This window comes from Xylaria bambusicola (assembly GCF_022495145.1).
Source record: "Xylaria bambusicola strain CBS 139988 unplaced genomic scaffold F5B22scaffold_9, whole genome shotgun sequence".
Taxonomy (NCBI): Eukaryota; Fungi; Ascomycota; class Sordariomycetes; order Xylariales; family Xylariaceae; genus Xylaria; species Xylaria bambusicola.
In genome coordinates, this window is record NW_025953562.1 from 387,155 (window position 1) to 404,770 (window position 17,616).

General features: G+C 48.4%; 6 protein-coding genes across 6 annotated transcripts; 2 read left to right on the forward strand and 4 right to left on the reverse strand.

Moving 5' to 3' along the window:
- Positions 1-258: 258 nt before the first annotated feature.
- F5B22DRAFT_662427 (geranylgeranyl pyrophosphate synthase) lies at positions 259-2,473 on the reverse strand (the record flags this gene model as incomplete). The annotated part of the gene is made up of 3 exons (XM_047980442.1): positions 259-1,792; positions 1,840-2,131; positions 2,185-2,473. 3 exons carry the CDS (start codon positions 2,471-2,473, stop codon positions 259-261), a joined length of 2,115 nt encoding a protein of 704 aa, XP_047833317.1.
- A 576-nt stretch (positions 2,474-3,049) lies between these two features.
- Positions 3,050-4,749, forward strand: F5B22DRAFT_644026 (cytochrome P450; the record flags this gene model as incomplete). The annotated part of the gene is made up of 3 exons (XM_047978365.1): positions 3,050-3,293; positions 3,346-3,675; positions 3,734-4,749. The coding sequence occupies 3 exons, from the start codon at positions 3,050-3,052 to the stop codon at positions 4,747-4,749; spliced, it is 1,590 nt and encodes a 529-aa protein (XP_047833318.1).
- A 312-nt stretch (positions 4,750-5,061) lies between these two features.
- On the reverse strand, positions 5,062-6,790 carry F5B22DRAFT_596442 (uncharacterized protein). The gene is made up of 2 exons (XM_047974231.1): positions 5,506-6,790; positions 5,062-5,435 (listed from the first exon to the last, which is right to left on the reverse strand). The coding sequence occupies exon 1, from the start codon at positions 6,168-6,170 to the stop codon at positions 5,670-5,672; it is 501 nt and encodes a 166-aa protein (XP_047833319.1). The 5' UTR covers positions 6,171-6,790; the 3' UTR covers positions 5,062-5,435; positions 5,506-5,669.
- A 3,300-nt stretch (positions 6,791-10,090) lies between these two features.
- Positions 10,091-10,531, forward strand: F5B22DRAFT_644028 (uncharacterized protein; the record flags this gene model as incomplete). Its single annotated transcript, XM_047978366.1, has 1 exon — positions 10,091-10,531. One exon carries the CDS (start codon positions 10,091-10,093, stop codon positions 10,529-10,531), a length of 441 nt encoding a protein of 146 aa, XP_047833320.1.
- A 101-nt stretch (positions 10,532-10,632) lies between these two features.
- F5B22DRAFT_596445 (aldehyde dehydrogenase) lies at positions 10,633-13,023 on the reverse strand. The gene is made up of 7 exons (XM_047974232.1): positions 12,886-13,023; positions 12,722-12,815; positions 12,001-12,617; positions 11,786-11,909; positions 11,280-11,695; positions 11,069-11,162; positions 10,633-11,012 (listed from the first exon to the last, which is right to left on the reverse strand). Exons 1-7 carry the CDS (start codon positions 12,910-12,912, stop codon positions 10,876-10,878), a joined length of 1,509 nt encoding a protein of 502 aa, XP_047833321.1. The 5' UTR covers positions 12,913-13,023; the 3' UTR covers positions 10,633-10,875.
- Positions 13,024-14,108: 1,085 nt separating this feature from the next.
- On the reverse strand, positions 14,109-16,686 carry F5B22DRAFT_568786 (uncharacterized protein). The gene has a single exon (XM_047973137.1). It carries the CDS (start codon positions 16,051-16,053, stop codon positions 14,131-14,133), a length of 1,923 nt encoding a protein of 640 aa, XP_047833322.1. The 5' UTR covers positions 16,054-16,686; the 3' UTR covers positions 14,109-14,130.
- Positions 16,687-17,616: the final 930 nt, after the last annotated feature.

Here is a 17,616-nt window from a genome sequence, read left to right on the forward strand (position 1 = left end):
TGTATAGTTTTAGGTACATGTACTAAGGGAGTATGAGCGTAAAGGTTTATCTGGCGGCTAGTAAATGAAATAGTAGAGACCAATTAGATACACTGGGGTTACCTAAACTAAGCCAAGAAAAAAATAATCAGGTCAAATCGAAACACAACAGCGAAACGCCAAAAATCTCCTGCTATCTACTATATGAAACCGTGAGAGATAGGGTTGTAGAGTTCGGGGTCTGTAGGCCTATAGAACCACTAATGAAAGTCATCTCTTTCATTCTAACTTAGAAATCCCTTTAACACTGAGTTTTGCAAGACACAGGCGTAGCATAGGGTTTGGCTCGCCCGTCAGCTGCTCTAACCGGTCAATTTCCAGTTCCAGCTCACTTTCCACCTCCCGCAAGCAGTCCAGCGTTTTCTCAAACGCCCCGCACTTTCTCAGGCAGGTTGTCAGGTACTCCTTGCATTCCTTGGTTAGCTGAAATGCTGTACTTGTAGCCGTGGTCGGGCGCTGCCGGAAAACACCAAGGATGTGCCCCCGATACTCCGGGTGATTCGACAGGCAGTGGACGATGGGATAAGAGAACTTTCCTTCGTCCAGATCTTCGCAAAGTCCCTTCTGTGTGGCATAGTCGCCAAAATTCATGTAGTCGTCCCGGATCTGGAAGAAGCGACCGAAGAGCAGCGTGAGTCTTTCAAAATCTAGGGGCAGTGCCATCGGCGTCCCCCCAATCACGCTCTCAGCCTGCATGATACGCAGTAGCATCCTAAACATGCCACCCGTCTTGTGGTCAATCATATTGATATACTCTGCCTCGCTAGGGAACGCTAGGTTATGCTTCCAATACAGGTCCCAGCTCTGTCCCAGATAGAGGCCTTCAAGCTCCTCAAGCACTGCCGTCAATGCCGCTGGGCACAGGCTCTGTGCGACCTCGCCCACCGCGCGGACGAACATGAAGGTGGCGCTGTTAATGGACTGAGGCTGTCCGAAGATGATATGAGCCGCTGGAAACCCCCTGCGTAATGGAGAATTGTCTTGTAGATCATCGAGGATGAGGGATGCGTTGTGCAGCATATCGACGACTGACGTGATGGTCTTGATCGTTGCGGGAGGCACGTGGAGCCAGGTGTTGAGGGCATCGATAAGAGCACTTCGGACGCCTTTGGAAGGCATACTAGCAATGTAGTTTACGGGCGCATTGATGGCAAGATCGGAGGGCTTGCGAAGCGGGTACCTGGACACGTCGCTGACAACAGGCCTGCTGCTGTCGCTGCGCTCAGATATATTGATGATTGATTCCTTCTTCCTCTTTGTGCTTATATCATTTTCCTCGAGGCTGGTCACTGAAGAATGAGAGAATGTCCTTTTAACTCCATTTCCGTTCACATGAGTTTCATCCTTCCACGCATTCTGTCTTGGGCAAGCGGAGCACCAGTAGTGATTCCCTGAGACGGCCAAACCGGCGCAATCAATCCATCTTCTTAGTTTCAAAGACAAGTCTGGCTGGGCGACGTAGAGCTCGTCACGACGTTGACAAAATTCACGCTCTGCGTTGATAATGCTGAGCTTCACCTCATTCTTGGCGGCATCGATTGAAAGGCCCTTGGTTCTGGTAAACAGCTCAATGGCACTTACGATCCTTTTGGAATGGCCGGACTGCAGTTCTCTGTATTCTCGCTCCCAACTGAAATAGTCGTTGGCTAACAGCAGCCCTTTTGTGGCTGCGTCGATGATAGGCTGCACGAGCCTATGCTCTGCTTCTGAGAGAGTGATTCCAAGACTGAACTGAAGCATTGGCCAAAAGACACTATTACCTGATTAGCTTTGGAATTGGACAGAATCCTGATCACATACAGCATCCCACCATTATCGCTGCGATATTCCAAGTATTCCTCCATGGTCTGCGCTTCTTTATCACTGTTTTTCTCGCTTATAGCTAGCCAGACATCACGGAATGCAGCCAGCATGTTTAGACCAAGTTCATGATCCAGTTTGACGCACTCGAGAATGCATTGCGAGACAAGTTTCTTGGTTTTCAGTGCTCTTGATCCCGGGGTAAGGGATCGCTCATCATTTGGATTTAAAGCTGCCTGAAGTTGATCATGTTCAGCTTGAGCCTCATCTATGCTGAGTCCTTCTGCAGTATCTGATCATACAATTAGAAGATATTCGGAAGGAGGCTATATGGAAGCAAGTTACCGTCATGAATCAGGCCCAGATCTGAGAGGTAGGCTAGCACACCAAGCCGCTCTGGAATGGCTTCCGGATAGATGAGAGAAGACCAGTTTCCCACCGGTGAGAAAGAGAAATAGGTTTGCTTCTCTCGGCCGTCCCCAATGTTGCTCGCCCAGTCTTCTACAAAGCGGCGACTTGCTAGGTCTGCGAGGTCATTTCGGGGATGAATGCGAATGGGAAGCGTTGTGAAGCAACCGGTTCGACGGGATTCGTCAAAAGGGACGAGACTCGACTGATATGACAGTGTCTCCATGTTGTGAAATTTGATTTCAAGGCCAGGAATAGTGCTATCTTAGGAAACTCTTGGGTCTTGGGGGTATCAATAAGGTGCATTACAATCTTCATTTCATTCACCTCGGATGACGACATAGACTTAATCAATTTACTTATCTTTCAATCTGTTAGCCACGATGAAATGTGTAAATGAACTGAAGTGAAGGAAAGTATGTGCTGTGCCAACATGCAGATTTCGGCGCCAACAATCATGAACCGGTAGCCCCGTGCCATGTTGCCACGCAATGGGATCTACGGTCTATATACATCCTTAGTACTCACGTGGTAGGTAGGTAGTAACGGTGTCGTGACACCGCATAATATTGATGATATGATATTCCTGATATAAGATGGCTGATGTGAGACTATAGGTGCTGTATTGTTGATAGCAAATTAGAACTAGTATTATTTCTGCCAACAGCAAGCCAGAGTCCGGAGATGAGTGGATTGCTGATGGTAGGTAGATTTCAAGAGAGTCAAGAGCCCGCCCCAAACTCTCTTCTTGTCACTCCTCCCTCCCTTCTTTCCTCCGCGACCAAGACGCAAATTTGCTAACATGTCGATACCCATCACCATTATGTTAGTTGATACAATCAGCCAGTCGGTGACACTTGTATCCCTTGTCGCATTCTTCATTTTCTACCTGCTATACCTCACTGTATACCGATTGATTTTGAGTCCAATAGCACATTTTCCAGGGCCGAAGCTTGCGGCACTGACATACTGGTATGAGTTCTGGTACGACGTCATTGCTGAGCCCGAGTATACCTTCAAGATTGGTCGATTGCACAAGAGATATGGTACGTGGCCGTCTTTTGCCGAACTTGAAGGACTATACTGACTACCAGTAAGGGCCTATCATCCGCATTAACCCAGATGAAATCCACATCGCAGACCCGGATTTCTACGATACCATCTACGCCGGCAGTGGACGAAAACGTGATAAGTGGGATTGGATTACCCGGTCATTTGGCGTCGACGAGAGCCTGATTGGCACTCTCGGACATGACGAACATCGTGTGCGTAGAGCTGCATTATCGCCATATTTCTCTAAGCAGAGCGTGCGAGCCCTTCAGCCACTTATTGACCGGAATATGGGCATTCTACTTGGGCGTTTCCATGAGTTTGCCCTGTCTGGGGCTACGATGAGGCTAGACGATGCCTTTGCAGCCTTGGCTAACGGTAAGCACCGTCTCCCTCAAGCCTTAAAGTTGAGACTGCGGACTAATTCATAGCGCAGATATTGTCGAATACTACGCGTTTGGAAGGAGTGAGAACCGTCTCCAGGCCCCTGACTTCGACCCATCATTTAGGGACGCAATGCTACAGGGTGGCAAATCCGGCCATGTACTGAAACACTTCCCGTGGCTGATGGATATGCTACGTAAACTGCCAGATTCTCTTCTACTCAAGTTAAGTCCTGCAATGGGTGCCTACTCGCAGCTGCAGGGCAACATCAAGCGGCAGGTCGCCGAAATCCAACACGCGCATCAGACGCACGCATACGAGAAGACGCAGCGTACCATCTTTCACGAAATACTCAACAGCAAGCTTTCAGACTACGATAAGTCGAACGATCGCCTCTGGCAGGAGGGCGAAGTTGTCGTGGCCGCGGGGACTATTACAACAGCCTGGGCGCTAGGTGTATCGACGTACTTCGCTCTCGCCACGCCCGCCATCCTATCGCAGCTCAAAGCCGAGCTGGAAACCGCAATTCCGGACCCTTCACAGCCACTCAGCCTGGCTGCGCTTGAACGGCTGCCCTTCCTGACAGGTGTGGTCCAGGAAGGCGTGCGCCTCAGTCACGCCATCTCTCACCGACTGCACCGCATCTGCCCAGACGAGACACTCGTATACCGCTCCGGTGGGGTTGAGTGGCGTATCCCACCCGGTACCCCCCTCAGCATGACCAGTAACCTTGTCCACCATGACGAGCGTGTCTTTTCAGATTCGCATGTCTTCAAGCCCGAGCGCTGGGTCGACAACCCACGCCTCGATCACTACTTGGTCTCCTTTGGTAAGGGTGGCAGGGCGTGCCTCGGTATCAACTTGGCGTATGCAGAGCTTTACCTCACCCTGGCGTCGCTATTCAGGGTTTACGGCACAGTGGAAGTTCGGGGTAAGGATGATGTCGGTATGCTTGAGCTGTTTGAGACATCTGCTACGGATTTAGTGATTACAAGCGATACTGCCGTCCCTGTGATGCCTGAAGACTCTAAGGGCTTGCGCGTAAAAGTGCATCGGCTAGTTGAATAAACCTCAATTTCAACTAAGTGTTCACGGAGCTGAATAGGTGTTGATAGTCATATGGAAAACGCAATTTAGGAGACTCCAACTTCGGATGCTAGAGCCTCCAATTCTAAAGGCTTCCATGCCAATGCTTCAACATTTGTATGCAAATTAACCGGTTGCTGCACAAGCAATTAAGTGTCAATAGCTTAGATACAGGGGTTCAGTTTAACTAATAACCTCGGTAGCTGGATAGTGCAGCTGTGCGGGGGTATAAGCTTGAGGTTAATAATAATATTTATATGCATTTCCTAGTAGATGTGCTTAACTCCGCCAGATGTACTCCGTATCATCACAAAAAAGGATAAGACCCTGCTCGAGTTACGGTTAGCTGTTACCCCTTCGGGCCACCTATCACCTCATATAGCCTTGACGAAGCCTATAACTTCATCAGCCTCGGTGTGTTTTCAGTATGAATCGATAACACCACATAGAGCACCTGTGATGACAGTTCGTCTGAAAACACTATCAACACCGACTCCCTAAAATTAAGAAGAATGAAGCTAGCACAACACTGCGATCACACCATTGAAGGGCTTCACATTTGGAGATTAAAACTTCTCTGAAGCATTTAGTTGAGTAATTAATTGTTACTACTATTCCACAGTTCATAGAAACAGCTTCCCCTCTGTTCTTTGGCTATGCTCTCATCCGTAAGCGCTATCATCCTCGTTTGTTCGACATGATCACATCTCACATTTCCTAAGTGCCAAAATACCCCAGGTCACTCCCAATCCGCAGAAGCATTCAAAATCAGCCACTTCCTTGTTTGTCCTACTCAGTTCAGAGCCAGGTATCTCATCATACCGCCACCTAGCTGTTTACCGAAAGGTGCAACAATTGGAAGACAAACAACCACGACGCCAGCAATGTGTTCCGCAACACATTTACCTGATCCTCCGAAGGGGCATTGGCGTGCGCTTCGGCAATGAGGTAATCGTAGCGGACGCGTTGGGTTGACAGCCCTTTGTACTGGACACAGTGGTCTCCACGCACAGCGGAGCCGTTTGCGAGACGATGGAGTGGAGGTAGCTGGTGGCCGCAGCCCCTTCCGCAGAGTTCGTGTTGAAGCAGCTCGTGGCGAGAGCATCGTAGCTTGAGATTTCTACCGAGGCAAAGTGGAGGAGCGACTGACCCCATTCTGCAAAATCACTCAATCCCGAAGGAGGTAGCTCGGAGGCGGCTGCACACAGGGCGCTCGCATAGCCGGAGGGGTCTCTCAAAATACTGGCCGGGTCTGGTAAAATGCCGAAGATTTCTGAAGCGGGTTGGGGAGCAGCCGCCTCAAGCGCAAGCCAAGAACTAGAACAGGATTCATCGGCGAAAGTTTGGGCTAGAGACTGAACGGCAAGAGCGCCGACAATAAGGAAGACCTTGTTGGCATGCATGGTGTTAATCCTCGATAGATAAGATTCTGAGTTGCACACCAGCTCAGAGGTGCTGTTGGATAGGTGAGGATAAGTATGAGAACGATGGTTTGGAAGCTGAGTACGGAGATTCAATACAGCCTTTCTGAGGATGAAATCGTCCTATATATAAATTTCATCACGAAGTTTTCGGGTCTAGTGTATCCTGAGGTTTCTAGTCTTTAGGAAGGCTATGACTTCAGGGGCATCGAAAGTTCATCATCAGAGTACAGGGTTACAATCACACGGGGTGTAACCAACGCGGCAGGCTAGGCGAATCATCATACATTATACCTTGGTGTTCTACTATGTTCCGATGCATTGAACAAGTTCATCCAATCTCCGGTAACCCCATACACGGAAGCATAACAACACAAGTATACTAGATTGAACGGGTAGTTCCTTTTCGCGGAGACGTGGGACTAAATAGTCAAGACCTCCGACTACACGAACGCTTCAGAGCCTATTAATCCTTGAAGCTATCGCTAGTTCGGGTAGTTCCATACCGGACAGATGCAAGGGGTTCGCAATTGCGTTTCTGATATTTCAGGGTTGTCGTTAATTGACTCACGAACCTCTAAATACATACCAGGATTGTTATCTAGTCCAAGCTTATATCTTGTAAAAAGTCGTGCGCTATTGATTTTGCCCCCCTGCAGAGAGATATCTTTGGGGGTATCTCGCTTCGAGGTCTTGACCCCCATAAAGGCCCATAAATGCCTAACGAGGCACGCCTTATACCCCTGTATGAGAGTCCATCTTTCCAGGGTCCTTACTCACCCGTGCTTGCGTACATCCCCTGATTTCGAAACAGTCAGCTGGTCAGTGAATTTGTCATCTATCTGTACGGAGTATTGACTATCTGATAACAGCGGGAAGCTTTTTAGGGCATCGCGTTTCACTATCGAGGCATCACCTTACATCCAGCATAGTAAAACCCCCTCCCATAGATACGTACCACGACCCTTGCAATCACCCTTTTGCAAGTACTTAAGCTAGCCATTAAAAGGTACCATGCCATACATCTGAAGGGGAACGCGTCCTTTTATGTAAAGGGTGAAAGTATCGGGATACTCCGTTAAATTTATTGCCTCCTGATATAGTGTATATGTAGAAACAGTAGTCGCGGTTGGGATACGCGATACCACTCCTCTTTTGAAGGCTTCGTATGCATGACAGCCCACGTGGCAAGGGATATAATAATACACTAGCCAGATCTACATCTAGTCGTAAGACTAAGCTGATTAGAAGAAAGCTTGACATCTTGGGGTCGATATCCCTGGTTTACAAAAACGCGAATGCTGGGCTACACAACACGTCTGAATCACTTAGCCAGGCATCTAGGTGAACTGCAATGTTTCGAGTTCAAACACCTGCACCTAGCAGTCATAGGTTTGGAAGAAGCCACTTATCTCAACTAGTAGTTATCGATGAAGAAAATCGTATCTTTTGCAAGAAAACAAGGATACTACGACTCGATTGATTTGACCGTAGCCATGTATTCTGTGGTTTTAGTATCTAATTATCGCTGCGTTACTGTAGTAGTAGACTGTGATGTTTTCGATGGTGATATGAAGCGGGCTTGAGCAACCCAGCGTTTCTATTGGCGCGTATTGAAAGACTGTTGTCACCACAATGCTTTTGTCAAACGGCGTGTTAAGTAGGTACAGTTAAGGCCCGATTTGTCTTAGCTATTCACAAAGGCCGAACCAATGCGAAGCTTGGTTCTCCCGGTGAATACTCTGCTCAAAAGGGAAATCCGCTTTTAGGTCCGTCAGGGGTCTCAGGGCGAAGAAAGAGATACGGCCAGAGAAGTCTAATGCCTTCAGACTTCTGACCTTTCCTTTTAGACCTTGTGCCACAATGAGATTCTTACCGTATACCTTGTACAACCCTTCTGACAAGGCCTATCTGTACCATGCTTCTTTTCGTGACCAAGCGACTGCAGTCCAAAGCTCAAATGGAATTTTCCCAGTAGCACTGTTGCGCATAGCTGACAGTGATGCTATATGCGCAGCACCGAGAACCGCCTGTCGGCAAGGGTTTTCACTGTGCATATATCCATCGCCATCTTGTTCACGAGAAGAGCGGGAAAAGCAATCAAGAGATCATTTCTCGACGCCTGATGGTCAGCGGTTAACCAACGACAGGCTAGGGGACCAATTGCCCCATTTAATTACTCAGATGGACGGGTAGCAGTCGGTTTTGTTTGATTTGGTTCCACAATGACTTAGAGCGCGCGAATAGCAGCAGTATTTGGAGCAAGAATATGAGATGTGAAGAAGCTTGTTTAAGATCAATTTGGGGGGGATAGTTGATGAAGTCATGAGATGGTTGATTTATGCTAGAGGAAATGGACTTGTACTACCTACTGGGCTTAATCTATATTTGTATGGTCACATAGCCACTTATAGTAATATTAGGTTTGCTGGAAAATTACTTTTCGTACTTGTCATGTCTTTTCTTAACTTTAGCTTTATAATTAAGTACGTCATCTCTGATGCCAGTGTCTATAGAAGTCTTTTGATCAGCTGAAATAGATAGTTGTCAAGTAAAACTGATGATAGATACAGGACCATCTACATCATGTTTGAGAGGCGCTTGCTAGGCCTACCTCTTAGTCTTTCTCTTCAACCTCCAACATTAGGTTTTTGCGATTCTCATTCTGTGTCTCTAAATGAGAGAGATCAACCAAGGTTTTGTTTTTTCTTCTCCGAAATCGCTCTTTTTCCCTACATGCTAGGCATATCACACGTCCTTGGGGGGCCGGAGCGCTGCAATAAGGGCACAGACCAGCCGCTTGACGAGTGTGGCGAAGGTTGCGCACGTATTTGTTCTTTATAGTTTGACATTTTCTGCATAGTTTGCCCCGATCTGTACCTAGTGGGCTACGGCATTTCGGACACTGTCTGGGCTTAGGAGGCTCTCGCTTGCGGCGAACATCGGCCAACGTAGGTAGCGGTGTGCGATTAGCCTTGTTCAAGACATTCGTTAACTGCGTTCTTTCTTTTACAGACTGTTCTTGCGGGGAAAGTACTGATAATGAAGGAGCTTCAGTACATAGATCAGATTTAGGCAAAAACCACGTTGAATTTTCAGCGTTATGGGTTGTGGCTGTGTGAGACATGTTTGCTTCGACTGTTTATGAGACGAAAGTGCTTCAGACTGGGCAGACCGTTATGGAACTTGGGATCCTTAAATAATCAACAATAAGCTTATATAGATTCATTATTGCTAGATAAGTTAATGAATCAATTGTTTAACAACATAGGCAAAACCTACAATACAAGTCCTTTGTGACTTATGCGTGCCTATATGGTTCAAAGATAATACCATGCTGCCTGCTCAAACAAAGGATGAATTAAACGTGTGGGACGAAACACCTGGAGTACTGTATAGTGCTGGTTATGAATAGGTTTTAGAGTCGATAGCTTCAAGATGATTGAATAGAATTAACATACAATATACCTAGTATCTTAAGCTTGGTGTATTGAGAAGCTCATAATTTCTGCAAAAGGTCAAGGTCAGTCCACAGTAGATGTAGTACATCAAATGGCTAGGTACACGTGTTCCAGAAGCAAGTTGACAGCAATTAAGGAACAATGCTCATTCATCCCGAACATGGCTTTCGGAAAACAACAAGGACTTCGTAATGGTTCATGAAAGGTCTGGAATCCACACAGAATAACCATGATACGAACAAAGGATTCAACAAGGCCATTGTCACCAAACACCTGAGTGTGAGCTCCTTGAATCCTAAAGCTGTCTCAGGCCACACAGCTGAATGAACTGTATATATAAGCATAGAGAATTTCTCTAATTAGACCTTGATGAGCCCATCTCACTCATCCATCTAAGTTGATACCCCATCCTACTAGCAACAACCGTCCCATTCCATCAAAATGTGTCGTTACAGGAAATCAGTCTTCCAGTGCAACCACTCGCAAGTCTCCCCTAGACCGCAAAAGCCATGCCAAGACCAACTCGACTTCATCGCGGGAAAACGTACAGAGCCCTGTGAAACGGTAACCACACACATCAGCACCACAGTCCGCGTCCCGCAGCTCTGCGAGGATTGCGAGAGCCGCAAGACGAGAATCGATGGCAAGTTATCAAATGTGAAGACTAAGATGAACGAGCTCAAACGACAGCTTAGCGAAGCATACGGGGATTGCGTGAAGCACGTTTCTGAGTCCGGTCTTGAGTCCGAGGCCAAGGTTGAGGACGAGAAAGACGGGAGCGAGGCAGAGCCTGGACAGCTCGATCCAGAGGAATTTCTTAGACGGGTCAGGAATGAGGAACACTCGCATCTGATGATGTTGGGTAGTTCTCGCAGTAAGTAGTCGAGTTTTCCCTTGTGCGTCTCGCGTGTACATACAGAATAATACACACATATTTGTTTAAAGTCATGAGCTAAATGATTGGTCCTTAGAACACCGATATATTCGAGAATAAAATCGTATTTTGAGTATCTCAGAAAAGACTGATTTGAGTAAGTGAGTACTTGTGTCTGAAGTTACAATTAGACATTTTGACCCCGTAGACTGTCATCAAGTCATAATACCATCAGTCAGTAAACATAACAATACTTTTCTTTTCCCTGTTGACATTATGAGATCGTGAAAACCCGCGTCAATCTTGAAAATCATTCTGCCGTATTATTTCTTTCTCACCCTTGAACCCGCACTTAGTACTGCCCCTCAAGCGAGAGCGTTCCCGTTTTCGTAATCAGATACTCGTTGATAGCAACGTCCTTGCCGGACTCCTTTCCATATCCCGAGTCCTTGATGCCGCCAAACGGCGATTCGGCCGAGGACATATTCCCTACAAGAACCATCAGTATCGCAAACCCTGTATAACTCAAGCTAAGCTCGACTTACCGGTATTCAATCCAATCATGCCCGCTTCGAGATTTTCGAAAAGCCGCCAGATTCGATCGATGTTCTTGGTAAAGCAGTACGACGCAAGACCCATCTAGCAGCAACAACCGCATCAGCTCAATTCCCAGCCAGACTCGTATCGCTCTGAGAGTAACCTTTCCAGAAAACAGACATAGGGAAGGCGAAAAGGAAATAGGTAAAAAAAACTTACGCTCGTATTATTAGCAGCCTTAACAGCCTCCTCCTCAGTATCGAACGGGAACAGCGCGAGCAGCGGCCCAAACGTCTCCTCAGACGCAATCAACATGCTGTGATTAGCATTCCCGACAATCGTCGGCTCGAAGAAGAACCCCTTGCCATCGTTGATCCGCATCCGGTTCCCGCCGGTGAGGACTTGGGCGCCGTTCTTTTGGGCGTCCTCGACCTGGCGCGCGACTTTCTCCAGGCCCTGCGGCACCGTGAGCGCGCCCATGGTGACGCCTTCTTCGAGCCCGTGGCCGACGCGCAGCGCGCGCGTCTTCTCCGTGAGCAGGGCTGCGAACTTGTCGTACACGCCGCGCTGCACGTAGACGCGGTTCGCTGTGATGCAGGCTTGGCCGGCGTGGCGGAATTTGAGGGGTACGAGCGCTGGATGTGAGCAGTTAGTTAGTAGATTTCTCTCCGAGTTCCTTCGCTAGGGCTCTTGGGAGTAAGGGGATTCAGTGGATATCAACGTACCCTCGCAAGCCTGCTCCAGATTCGCGTCGTCGAAGACGAGGACCGGACAATTACCCCCCAGCTCAAGCGTCAGCTTCTTCAAGCCATCCGCGCAATGGGCAGAGAGGATCTTTCCCACACGGGTCTTTCACACATCAAATCAGCCACCTCTCACAGAAGCAAAAAAAAAAAAAAAAAAAAAAAAAAAAAAAAAAAAGTACTGCCGAAGTCCTTACCGAGCCCGTAAACGACACTTTCTTGACAACAGGATGTTTGCACAACGCCTCGCTCAGCGCGGGCGTGTTCTGCAGCGTCGTAGGCAGGACATTGAACACGCCCTTAGGATACCCCGCCTTCTCCGCCAAATGCGCCAGCGTGAGCGCCGTAAGCGGTGTCTCGGGCGACGGCTTCGCCACCATGGTGCATCCTGCGGCGAAGGCGGCGCTCGCCTTGCGCAGGATCATGGCGACGGGGAAGTTCCAGGGCACGAGCGCCGCGACGACGCCGATGGGCTGCTTGAGGGTGAAGATGCGTCGACCGGGGATGGCGGCCGGGTACGTGGTGCCTTGGATGCGCTCGGCTTCGCCTGCGAACCAGCGCGTGAAGCCCGTGGCGTAGTCGATCTCGCCGCGGGCTTCGGCGAGGGGCTTGCCTGTCTCGTGGACTAGGATGCGCGCGATGTCTTCCTTGTTCTCGCGGATCAGCGCGTCCCATTTAGAAAGGAGGAGTGACCGCGCGAGAGGCGTGTATGTCCGGTATGCGACGAATGCATCGCCCGCGGCCTGCACCGCGGCGTCGACGTCCTCGACGCTCATGTCGGGACATGTTGCAAAGGCCTGGTTGGTGCCGGGGTCTTTTCAAAAGACCGCTCGTTAGCGTGACATGTGGTAAGCACGAGTGATGTTATCGCTTTCATAGATTTGAATCTTCCCGATGATATGGGTTCTATGCACATACCGATTATCTCAAACGTTTTCCCGGACTTAGCTGCGATCCACTCTCCATTGACATAAGCGCCATTGCGGAAGAGATCCGGGTTCTCCAACTTGAGCTACAAGTTTCGCAGTCAGTTTGTTTTATGCTCCCCTGCTCACGGCCAATCTGGTTATCGCTAGACTTACATCAATCAATGGCTTCCTTTCTCCCATGATGAATTGCGATGTGGGCTCAATTCTCTGAATCTGCACAAATGAACGGGCGATGCAAATGATCGGTAAAGTAATTCGTCTTCAGATTATAAAGGATGTATACTATTGATATAGTGGGGGAGATATTGGGAAAGCTTGAGAATGCCGCTTGCTTTTCCGTTGTCGCGCCCCCCGCAATGCGCCTCCCACCTCCGCACAAGCCCATCCATCCCTACGTCAATCGTATTCCGATCACGAACATGTCTATTGGACAGCATTTCACGCGGTACTATGTGTGTTACCTGTTCCGTGGCTTGATCTGCTTCTCCACACTTTCAACTACAAAAGCCATACGATAGGTCATGACATGTCATGATGACTGATGATTCACTTCATCTTGATATTGTACATATGTATGCATAAGAGGGATGTTGCGTATCTAGTTGCGACATTCCCGACATAGAAGCCTAGGTGACGATATACCTGGCTCGTTCTCTACACAAGTACGCACTTAACAACATGTGGGACAAAAGAATCGTGACGATGATATTTTTCCAACCAAAGATACCACAACATCTATGCCAACGAGCCTCGGCTCTCATCTCCCTGGGTATTTGGGGGGTAACATCTGTCCTTCTTTGATGGTGAATGTACATGTGGAGTTTTGGTGTAAATCCAAGTCCAGCCGTGTGAAACAAGAAAGGGAAAGATGCGATGCAATGTTTTGTTCTGCCAAGATAGAAGCAAAAGTGTAATATCCTTTTTAACGCCCGGACCATGATGTGAGAAGAAGAAAAACGCCGATTTGTATGCTTCAATGGTGTATGCGTGGTACACCTCCAATAGGGCCTCTCATCGGAGTGATAATGTAACCATCATTGCTTTTGGGATTATCATTGTCTAGTTCCCCGTCTCGTTGGGTTGAAGAGCCTCCTCAAATATGCCGCCCCGTGTGACCGGTTGGCGTTTGTCATATGCGGCTTCGAGGTCAGGATTCAGATCATAGTAGCCCATGTACTCATTCCACCCTCCCCTCGCCATCGTCTTGGCTTTCTGTCCCGCCTTGGTGAAGGCGTATAGTGTTCGTAGATATGCAACTTCCAACCAGCCAGATACGCCCTGTCCTGCCCGAACGGCGAGCCAAGAAGAAGGGGGAAGGCCATCGACAAGCTCGGGGTCTTCCGCTGGGTCGTAGTCTACCGCTCGCTCGATGTTGTCAAGGAGTCGGTGAAGGTCTTCCTACGAGTCCGCCGTGTCCTTCCTCTCCAACTCGTAGAAGAGCATATACACCTCTCGTTGCATACCCAGTACCTCGCTTGTCTTAGCCTCTTTCACCTTATCATCGCTAATCCGCCACCATCGATCATTGGACTTCCGACGACGAGGTCGTATTCCAGATTTTCTAGGCGTGGATACTGATTCGGTCGTAGAAGTAGAGGTCTTGGTTTTTCCAAATGGACTGTCACTACGGCTGTTCTTAGCAGACTGCGACAGTCGAGACATGGTAGATCGAGCCGATGCCGCAACTGACTTCAGACTAACAGTATCGGTATCACGCTCTCTAGGGGAAGATGTTGGGGAAGGTCGCTTAGGCGGATGACCATTTGCTGCTGAGCTTGTTGTCACTACCGAGCGCTGAGAAACAGCTGACAAAGTTTCAGCTGACAGTCTCGGCATTAAATCTGCTGTAGATGCCACGGGACTAGGAACTGTTGATTTATGAAGAGGAGTTGCAGATGGACTCGGCGTGGCCGCAGGTGTAGGATTCGCGGATGGAGTATAGGCATCTGAGGGTTGAAATGCATTCGTGTTTGAAAACGGCAAGTTTACATTCTGCCTTCGAAATGATTCATAGTGGCCACTGTGATGGCTTCCTTTGTGTGAGACAACGCCGAGTAGTTTGTACTTTTTATGTGACAGCAAGCCTCCAATCGACAATCGTTCCGGGAACGACACCTTGGCCAAGTTCTTTTGTGAGACATGACTATCATATATAGACCTTGACAGATGAATGGCAAGAATCTTGGGAAAGTTGGCGAGACGGGTGTGCTTGGCAATGCGACATGTGGGAGCAAGTTGTAGTTCTGGGAGTTCAACACCTGGAGGTGGGCTTTCTGGGTCGGTGTCGATCTGCACTTGGATCCTCTCAATGGACCCTTTGATTGCCTCCTTGTCAACACTCGAGGTGGATCGTGCAAGCTGAGCCTCGAACAGCTTCTTTGCATGCACAAGCCTACATCGTTCACACCTGTAATCGTCTACAAACTCTCTCTTGAAAAAGCCGTCGAGGCAATTATTAAGAGAGCTGGATTTCGATTGAGGCACGCTCAATGTTAAAGTGCAGAATGTGCTTTGAACTGGCTTTGTCTTGAACCCACAAACTTGGCACTCAATCTGGCTCTCATAGGCACCCTCCATTGGAAACCCTTCTTCTTCGCTAATGTCGTTCGTGGTTGGCCCAGTTTGGATACCTGGAACACTTCTTGGTGGTGTTCGATTGTCCCCCCCATCCGCTCCAAGCCCAAGGCCTGCCAGGCGCTCTTGAATTGCATTGCCATCTACAGGCGACGAAGGGCTACTTGATGAAGATCTGATTGGCGCGCCTCTTCCCTTAGCTGCTTCTCGTGCTCTGCGCCCAGCGTGGTACTCATCACATAATCTTTCAGCTACAATCTGCAGGAACTCTTGTGCATCTTGCTGTTGTCTGCTAATCCTCTGGCGGAATGCCGTCTCAAGTACTTTGACAAAACTCAGCGCTGATATTGTCTTTCGGTAGATGGGTCGTTCATTGAGAGCATCGAGCATGTCCTTAAGGCCCTTGGTGACAATACCTGACTGAAGACTTTGGTTCTTCCATTCCGGATTGTTCAGGCGGGCGGGGTCCTCAACTACCTCCTCATAGACCCAGGGTTCATCTATATTCCTGCGGTGGACCTCTCTTATAAGATAGACGCGCAGGTCAGTTAACCCAGCAAGGACCTGGAGAACGGAGTTGATAAAGCAGTCGTTGGCTGGGTTCACCAAGCCAACGACGCCCTTTTTCCTAGCCGAGTTTGAATCGCTGTCAATGAGGTAGGTAGGCGCAAAGACATAGACGAGGGTTATGGCTGCTAGTGACGCGCCGGCGGCATAGGTAGCGATGGTAAGGGGTTTTTCGGGCATGCTCGCTTGCTATGTCGTAGGACAAGGTTTGGAGAGGGAATTGGAGGAGAGGTGAGGCTAGACTACTTCGTAGGAGCTAGAACTTGTGGACAGTGGAACGCCGGGTTGTATTCATAATCCCATGGCTGGGGCGCTTGGCAACGGATCGCTCGGGGAGTTCACGATTTAGGGCTTCAGGTCGGCAAGGGCCGGTAAGGGCGGGTGTAGTGTTGGAGCACGGAAGCTCAACCCTTTTGTCTAATGTTAAAGAAGCAGTCCCAAAATAAAACGGGGAACTCTACTAAGACGAGTGAAGTTATGTTGGAAAGTGGTGGGTATGAATGAACGTGACAAGATAGCGTTGGGTATGTAGGTATGTGGACCACAGATGCACGCGCAGTTCGTTACCTTGTAGCAGGTCGTGTGACCCAAGTATCGATATTAAGGTTTAAGAGTAATGTTGATTGATGCTGATGTTCACATTGACGATCCAAAGGAATAGTAACAGTTGTTAACATGCAGCGCAACAAGGATTGGAGCAAGTGAGTTACGTGAAGGGGGTGCCGAGGGAAAGGAATGAAAACGGGGGCCTATGATAATGCGATCGGTCAGTTGTGAGGCTACCTACCCAGATAAGGCAGGCACGTACTGGGGGTAATATGGGGTAGGTACTTACTTAAGTAGGTGCTTAAGGTATGGGGCGAATGGGGTTCGGCGGTTATTCTGAGGTAAGCAGTACCTACCTATGGGTACGCAGCCACAAGACATCAAGAAAAAGAAATGTCTACTACCTACATAGTACATCACTATGTAGGCAGATACCGATGTAATAGGCAGAATGAATTTGAAATGGGGTCTAGACTCCACGCACTCTAAGGAAGTGTAAAATACCGGGAGTTTGCGCTAAGCATGTTGTTTAGTTACCTAAGTTTCTCACAGCAGTTGTAGGTACAGTACCTAACAGTCTGGGCCAGGGGTAGGTGCACTAAGACCTAGGTAAGTACCTAAAGTAGGTTAGCTTTGGTAGCTATGGTACCCTTGGTAACACCACACGTGTGCGTCACCTGTTCTCTAGTTCAAGATGTCTGAGTCTGTAACTGATTCGTGGGAGGAGGGGAAGAAAAGCCGTAGCGAGAGGTCTGATGTTGTATTCCATTATTTTTAAGGGGAAAAAAAAATAGGGCGTCTTTTAGTTGCACGTTATCCTACAAGTGCAGTCGTTGTAGAGATCAGATGATTGCTAGTTGTACGATGTTCGATGTTCGGATCATAGTCAATCCTTTGCCCACTTACAACAGCATAGCACAACAGTTTGATATGTGAGATTCTCATCAATTATCAATAGTATATTTAGGTAATATTGAATCAATTCTCTGATGCCTAACTAGATAATCGTGCTTTTTCTATTTTATTCCCTCCAAGGGCTTCTGCACCTATAACAGAAAAACACGGCTCTTTTGTCCCAGCCTCAATATTTAGCCAGGGACCGTGCATGTAGTATATTTTGCGGGGCATGGTCAGGTGGCAGCCGGGGTTTAACCTTGTACCTGTGTGGAAGGTTCAACGGGTCTGAACGGGTAAAAT